General features: G+C 40.2%; 1 protein-coding gene across 1 annotated transcript in view; it reads left to right on the forward strand.

Annotated features, from left to right (window-relative positions):
- LOC109922005 (gamma-secretase subunit Aph-1b) overlaps positions 1-8828 on the forward strand; it is a 70579-nt gene that overhangs the window by 23217 nt on the left and 38534 nt on the right. The window contains exon 3 of the mRNA XM_048599181.1: positions 4019-4092. Within this exon, the coding sequence (XP_048455138.1) occupies positions 4019-4092 (74 nt within the window). The remainder of the gene's footprint in view (positions 1-4018; positions 4093-8828) is intronic.

An 8828-nucleotide genomic window follows, 5' to 3' on the forward strand; every position in this document is an offset into this window, starting at 1 on the left:
ACAATTATGTTATCTTTTCCAGTGATACAAGCAGTATGTTTATTATAAATTTATTTTATTGAAGCTTGTTAATTTAATCTAGAATTTTTGCGTTTTAACTTTTTCGATAAAGGCCAAAGGATTATTATCAGTTTAAATTAGGTTTCTTTGTCATCTTGGCAGATGCAAACGTCAAAATGTTTAAGAACTAGTAACATTCCCAGGGCTTCCTTTACCTTTGTAGTGTTTTTTGATGCTAATTGGGCTGCTTAGAAATGTATCCTACTCGCTTCTCTGTGCCTGATGCTATCATGCAATAAGATTGCATTTATCCCAATCATTAAAATGGCATTTATCACCATTTTAAAAGGTTTACTGATGTTAGGGGAAAGCAACACTGACTTTTTTTTCCTTTAGGATTGCGTTAAGCTTCTCAAAAGCTGTTTGGCGTTTCTTCCCTTTACCTGTTTTTGTAAACAATCTGACAGAGGTAGCTACTCTGCTGAAGTTGTGTACACATTACCATTAAAAGCCACACATCTCCAAGAATCTCATGATTGCTTGTTTTGCTTTAGGAAAGGGAAATTTTATCAGACCCTTTGCTTCTGATGTTCTTGGCAATGCTGCCTCTTGACCTTTGTGTCCTTGGTAATGTACACTTGCTTTCTCAGGCTCACTGTTGGCAAGATTTATTTCTAAGTCAGATGACTGTAGCTGTTTGAATTAGGCTTCCATTTGTTTTGTATGGTCTTCACATGTTTTACTGTACGATATAATGATGCATTATCCAAGTAGAAGAGTGACAACTCGGTTCATAAGTCTTCGAAATGTAGTTGGAATGATTTTAAACCTGAATGATACAACTCAACATCACTGCAACCCATTTGGTGCAATAAAAGCAAGTGTCCCTTTACTCTTGATATAAATGGAACTTGCTAGTACCCCTTCAATAAGGAATGAGGTACTGCTAACCCCATCAATAGAATCTTCTAACTGAGAAATTGGGCACAAATCTGTTTATGATTCTGCATGTACTATGCTGAATCTAGTTGACCTGTCAAATGTGTCAGATTTAAGCATGACACCACTGGAGGACTCCAAATGTTTTGGCTATGTTCAATTAAGTGGTTTTCTAAGATACATTATATCTCTGCTTCAACAAGAGCTTTTTTTCTGGGCTTAAACAATAGCAATGTTTTACTGATACTGATTCCCCTATATCCACATCATTTTGTTTTGGCCAAGGTTGTGTACACGGGTGTATCTCCACAGGTTTCTTTGAAATCCATAAATAACCTCACTAGATCTTTCCATTATCCTTCCTCTAAGAACAAGAATGCCGTGTTGAAGTGCATCAGTATTTTGGTGTTGACTAGTCGGATAGTAGGAGGTTCAGTTTGTGAATTATCTACGTTTCCTTTTATGTGTTTTAGTCTCCATCATTCTCACTATTCTCACCATTTGACAATCTTGCAGCTTATCTTTCTGTCTATGACGATATTGTTGTAACATGTTTGTGTGATATAACTAATTCTTCTTCCTGTGATCTTGTGTATCTATTGATAATTCAGTTGAAAGCTGCTTTCAAAGGTTCGCCCTGTGAAGTAATAGCACTAATATTTCATCTCTTGTTTGAAATATTCTTGTGTTAGTATGTCTATCAACTATTCTTTCATCTTTGTCTTTTATGTGCCTCTTTGCTATTTTGCATGCTCCTGAGAGTCTTTCCAGAAACATGGACACACAGTCCAACAGATCTGACTTAACAATTTTCCTTGATCAATTTTAATGGACCTCTTATCCCATGACATCAGGACCCTCATGGAAAACTCCTGGAACAGCAGAACTAATTGTCTCACTGCTCTCATGGCTCCAGAGCTCCAGCACAATGACATCGACATTACTGCCCTAAATGAGTCATGGTGGGCAGGAGAAGGCCAGGTCAGAGAACAAGATGGTGGTTAACTCTTTCTTGAGTAAGGCTAAATCTGAGGAAAAGGAGTGATGTTATGGGATTGTAACAAGATGCAATAAGATCTGGACAATATCCAGGCTTGGGCTGGCAAGTGGCAAGTAACATTTGTGTCACACAAATGCCAGACTATGACTATCACCACTAAGAGACAATCTGACCACTGCCCCTTGACATTCAATGGTGTTACCATCACTGAATCTCCCACTATCAACATCCTGGGGTTATCATTGACAAGAAACTCAACTGGACTCACCACATAAACACTGGCTACAACAGCAGATCAAAGACTAGGAATACTGCAGCAACTAATTCACTCCCTGACTCTCCACTTACCTGGATGAGTGCACCTCCAACAACACTCAGGAAACTTGATGCCATCTAGGACAAAGCCTGTTTGAATGGCACCGCATCCATAAGCATCCACTCTGTCTGCCATTGATGCTCGGTAGCAGCTGTGTGTACAATCTACAAGATGCACTTCAGAAATTCACCAAGGATCCTCAGACAGCACATTCCAAACTCTCAACTACTGCCATCTAGAAGGACAAGGGCAGTAGATATATGGGAACACCACCACCTTCAAGTTTCCTTCCAAGGCGCACACCATCCTGATTTGGAAGTATGTCACTGTTCCTTCACTATCTGGGCCAAAATCCTGGAATTCCCTCCTTTAATAGCATTGTGGGTTAATCCACAAACAGGTGGTCTGCAGCGGTTCAAGAAGGCAGCTCACCACTACCTTCTCAAGGGCAACGAGGGATGACGATAAATGCTGGGCAGCTAGCCACGCCCTCATCCCACAAATGAATAATTTTGAAAAAAAAGTTGTCAGGGCCCATAGTCTTTGCAGTATCTAGTGCCTTGAACCTCTCCTTGATACCTCATGAACTGCAGAGCTAAGATCTGATCCATTTGTTGTGAGATCGCTTAGCTCTGTCTTAGACTTTCTGCTCATGCTGTTTGGCATGCAAGTAGGCCTGATTTGGTAGCTTCGCCAGGTTGATGCATCATTTTCATGTATGCACAGTGCAGCTCCTAACATGCCCTCCTGCACTCTCCATGGAGCCAGGGTTGATCTCCCTGGTTTGATGATGATGGTTGAGTTGGGGATAAGTGTTAGAGTACAGTTCTGCTGCTGTTGATGGCCCACAGTGCCTCATCTAACTCAAGACTGGGTATCCTGGATTTGTTCAAAGTCTGTCCCATTTAAAACGGTGATAGTGCCACACGACACAGTGGAGGTTACCCTCATTGTGCAGGTGGGATATGAGAGGGAAAAGTCCTTCTGAAATCCTATAGAACCTGAATTTCTTAGTTTTCTACAAAGTACCCAGAGATCGGATCTGTTGTTAGATACACAGGGACATAAACTTGAGGTATTTTTCATGTGGCTTTTGTTTGAAACATTGCTAACTATGTAATTTAGACAACACTAAAACACTACATGTTCTGTCATGTAATAGTGTATACTGAAGATCATGAGACAAAATCAACATTAACGATTCAGGATCGTATTACTGCACTGCATGCTTGGGCATGACCCTCACCTTTGCTGTCCAGTGACTCGTGCTACAAATCTATGTACAAATGTCAGAAAAGGCAACTATTGTGCTTCTTATCAACTATCTTGCTGGCACTTTTTCTTGGTTCATATGTGGACTCTTGCTATTTGAATTAAATGATAGAACAGCATCAGGATTTTTTGCACTGTCTCAACAACATTAATTTCTGAAGAGCTGAAGTGAAAAAAAAACACTCCAAACATGTTCTAAATTTTTTTTTTGTGTATCAGTTGCATACTGTATTTCTGTAGAAGTTTTGATCTTGATTCAATTATTTGCTTCATGATAATTCTGGAGAGAGCATGATTTATATTAGATTGCAAAATATGGTTCAAATTTTAAGTTACTCAAGCTTATTTTGTACCATACAATATTTGACGAGAAATCTGAACACTATCAATGAAAATTAAAATGATATGTTTATTTGTTAGCGTACTTGTGTAATGGACGTAAACGTGTTTAAGAGGTGAATCATTAATAAGTAACATTTTCATTCCTTTAGAAAGGCAAATGAAGGCTTAGCAGCGCTAAATGAAGATGGAAAGTCACCCCTATCAGTCCAACAAATGGCCTATGGTGAGACAGAATTTTATTGCAAAACTCATTGTATTATATGCTGTAGATACGTTTTCCAGCCGTCTTTGCAGCTAAGCGTACATGTTGAGCTGGGTCTTAAAAGTCAAACAAGCAAAGTGAAAATTATTTTAATGTTTTTTGTTTTGTTTTAAATTGTACTTCTGTAAATCACCCTAGTGAGCTTCTCTGAACTGCCTCCTGTGAAATGTTTTCTTTCCTTAAATGTGACTCCAGACCCACAGCAATGTAGTTGACTCTCAATTGTCCTCTGAAATGGCCTAGCAAGCCACTCCATTCAAGGGCATCTAGGGACAAACAATAAATCCTGGCCAGTCAGCAACACCCATGTCCTGGGAGTGAATAAAAGTAAATAAGTATATGAACAGGTTTTCTAGCACAAGAGTAGAGGGGGCTTTCTCGGGGGCTCAGTTAAATTATAGCCTTAAATGGCATGCTATGCAGTGGAACGATAGAGAAGTGGAAATTAAGAAAAATGGAAGCATATGCTAGGACTGGATCATTCAGCTCTTTGAGCAGTTTCACCATTGAATTCGTTAATGGAGGCCTCAGGGTAGTGACCAGGAAGGGAATGTTAAAGAAGCGATTGGAAGGGGAGATGACCAGTGAGTGGTTGACAGTGGTTTGTGGGTTTCATGTTGACCTGGGGTAGTTTTACAGCACCTCTTGGTTCCATATTCTTTGGATGTCTCGGGCATGCAGAATGTTCACATCAGCATTGCAACATTGCAAATCCTATTTAGAGTCTGCCTGTCTTTGCTATGGAGTTAATAAGTACCAGTTAAGCAGGCATATACAGCTTGAAAGGTTAGATATGAAATTATAGAAACAATACCACACGTACTATAGGCTACAACTAACTCAAACCATTTCTGTCTTGAGTCCGCATTCACACTATCCAAATCAGTATTCTGACAAACGGCTGCAAGACCTGCAACGTTAATCCTATCCTTTCCTCTTCTGACCTGCTCAGTGTTTCCAGCAATTTTTAAAAAAATCTGCTTGTATTTCTTGAAATTCCCACCTGTGTCTGTATCAATTACAAAGTCTATAGGTGTGAGACTGGAAAAGCACAGTAAGTCAGACAGCATCTGAACAACCTATAGACTCTGGCCTCCAGCATCTGCAGTCCTTAATGTCCTTTATCTCAGTTACAAATACTGAAGTTTATAAGAATTTTTTTTGTGACTGTCTCTTGGAATATAAGAATAGGAAAGTCTTGCTATAAGGTGCTGGTGAGACCACATCTGGAGTACTGTGGGCTGCTTTGGTCCCCTTACTTGGAAAAAAAAATTCATTGGAGAAGCTTCATGGGGATAATCCTAGTGTGGAGGGATTGTCTTATGAGCAAAAGTTGAACATGTTGGGACTCTACTCATTGGAATTTAGAAGAATGAGAGTGAGAGTTGATCTCTTTGAAACATAGGATTCTTAAGGGGCTTGAAAGGGTAAATGCTGAGATGATGTTTGCCCTCGTGGGTGAGTTTAAGAACAGAGGTCATAATAAAGGGACACCAATTTAAGACTGAGGTGTACAAATTTCTCCTCAGAGGTTTGAGTGTCTTTGGAACTCCTTGTCACGGATACGTGGGGTGGAGTTCTTGTTTTTATTTAAGGCTGAGAAAGATAGATTCCTCACCAATAGTAGAATCAAAGTTTCTGAGGAAAAGGCAAGGAAGTAGATGTGAGGAGTGTTGGATTGGCTATGATCCTGTTGAATGGCGGAACAGGATCAAAGGGCTGAAAGGCTGACTGGTTGACTCATGTTTCTTATTCTTTATGGTCTTGCTATACAAGGTAAAATGGAGGAGCAACGAGGAGGCAATGTGGCCTGCCCTGTTTTTTGCCCAAAATATGACTGTTGGCTTGGCTGCTGTAGTATAACAGGGGAACAAGTCAAGAGACTTATTGGGAGAGTGCCAAAATATTCAAACCTGTGGAGAATGACCACAATATCTGTGCTGACTGTGGGTAGACTGTTTGTCTCGCAATCTCTCCGGCGTGAGTTGGGACGTTCATGTTTTAAAAATGGTCGTTAATTGAACTGACTGCATAAATCCAAGATGGAGTGGCGTTGTGGATTTAAAAGGTAGAGAATTAATATTTTTAGCTGGACGCAGGCCCATGACTTTCACATTACCATAGTGTTGCGCTTTGCAGAAGAAAGTCTAGTGAAAGCCATGTTGTATATTGTCCAGTCTCATCAATTGACATTTGTGATTCTTCAGATGGTTTATATTGACTGTAAAATTTCCATACAATCCCTTTACACCTCTGTCCTTTCCAGCAGGACAATCTGAGGGCTGTCCACTTCTTCCATGAATTGAGGCCTGAACAGTCCCCATACTCCAACACTACCCTTTGTCTGGCTGAACGTGTTCTTATTTTGAACAATTTCTTCCTTGTCTGTCTTTCTCCAAGGCTACTAATATATATCATTAATATTCAGTCTTCATTTATATTTCATCTCTACTATTATTAGTGCTCCCTTTCATCTTTTGTTCTGGGGCACCTTTGCTATCTGTCGAACTTGCTGTTCCTGCCGCCGCCTTCTACAGTGTAAAACCCATCACTTTTCCAGCTAACAAGGTGTACAGCTGGATGAACACAGCAGGCCAAGCAGCAGCAGCTACCTCGTTCAGTTCTGAAGAAGAGTCTTACTGGACTTGAAATGTCAACTGTTTCTCTTTCCACTGATGGTGCCAGGCCTGATGAATTTCCCGAGTACTTTGTTTCTATAACCTATCAGATTATCAGGCTTCATAAGATATCATGAAACCTCACAGACGCAAGTCAAACTGCTATCTGAGAAACAGGAAGCAGGATAAAAAGAAAGAGAGTCTTGTTCTTGAAGCTGACCTGTTATTCAATATGCATAATGTGGGTGCGGTCCTGTATATTGTAAACAGAGTTTGTGAAGATTTAAAGGAGGCTGTAATTTTGTGTACAAAAACAGAAATTGCTGGTAAAGCTCAACTGGTCTGCCAGCATCTGTGGAGAGAAACCAGAGTTAACCCTTTGGGTCAAGTGACTCTTCAGTTTGTGTATCTTGGGCTAAAGGGAATGAATCTTCAGTGTAAACTTGACAGTAGCAGTTAGTTCTGGGATTTAAAGTTAACTGGTTGGGAAAGGGAAAAGGAAGCAGGCCATTGGGAGTGGAGAATATTTTTGGACTTATTTGGAGAGAATGAAGTACCCAGTTGTGGAGCAGTGTAAAATATAACCATGGCAGGGAATTTTCAGTCATTCTAAAAATTAAATGCGAGTTTGATTTTCTTTACTTTAGAAAATAAGGTTGCCTACAAAAATAGTGTTGAGTCCGCACTACTTTAAGTGTGTTTGTTCTGTAAAAGTTTTAAAACATGAAATCTTGTTGTGTGATCCAGTCAGTGGAAATTGAAATCGTTTATTTGCCTCTGTGGAGGTTGTGACACATCAAACAAAAACAAAAATTTGCTGTAAATAGTGAGCAGGTCTGGCAGTATCTGTTCTGAGAGAAGCGGAGTTGGTGGGTAGAATTTTAATTCAGTCGTGGAGGCAGGCGGACCTGTAGTATCCCACTACTGGCTGGTATGCCTGACTCTGGGTCATTCTCTTTAAGGCCGGAATTGAGGGGGTGACATTGAGGACTTCATAAAACACCATTTACAGTAAGATTTTAGAAGATTATTGTATTTAATTTGTGCTTTACCATATTACTTCTTTCTGTGGCTGTCTTTGCCGTCCCCAGACTTTTCAAACTCTTATTATTTGAACACTACTTATAGTCTCACCGAATAAATCATAAATGTTTGCTGACACTGCGAAATCCACAGCACTTGTTTGACTGTTTGAAATACAGATATGTACTTTTGGGGGACTAGGTTAAATGATAGAACATGGAATTCAATTTACAGAAATGTGGCCAGTAATTCATTGTTAATTCACAGTGAGGCTAATCATGCTCACCCTTGTTTAGGTACAAATGCTACAGGAACTTCTGAAACACAGGTAGATCTGAAATTCAACCCAGAAATCCAAAAGTGTTTATCTGAAATGTTCCATTACCTTGCAAAAATGGCTTCTTACTGTCTGCTTCACCACTGAAATATATTGAACAGTGTGAAGTTGCTGTAAAAACCGAAAGAGGCTGTAAATCAGGAACAAAAACAGAAGTTGATGGAAAAGCTCAGAAGGTCTAGCAGCGTCTGTGAAGAAAAATAAACCAAAGTTAACATTTCGGGTCCAGTGACCCTTTCTTATAACTGATGGTAGCTAGGAAATTGTTGGTTTATACGCAGAAGATAGGGAGGGGGATGGGGTAGGGAGTAAACAATAGGATAAAGAATAGAGCGCAAAGAGAGAGAAGGGCAATTGGTTAGACAAAAGTAGTTGATAACGATCTGGCTAGGAGGGTGAATAGCAGTTAATGGGGACTGTTAGTGACTAACAATAGGTAGTGTGTGATGGCAGGCTATGTGACTACAAGGCCTGGTGTGTGGGTAGGGGTCTAGGACATGGGGGAGACTAGGCCCTGAAATGATTAAACTCTATATTGAGTCCAGACGGCTGCAGGGTCCCCAAGCAGAAAATGAAGTATTGTTCTTCCGGCTTGTGCTGAGCTTCACTGGAACACTGCAACAAGCCTGAGACGGAGATAGTAGGAACTGCAGATGCTGGAGAATCCGAGACAACAAGGTGCAGGGCTGGATGAACACAGCAGGCCAAGCAGCATCATA

This window comes from Rhincodon typus, chromosome 1, assembly GCF_021869965.1.
Source record: "Rhincodon typus isolate 14 chromosome 1, sRhiTyp1.1, whole genome shotgun sequence".
NCBI classification, from domain to species: domain Eukaryota; kingdom Metazoa; phylum Chordata; class Chondrichthyes; order Orectolobiformes; family Rhincodontidae; genus Rhincodon; species Rhincodon typus.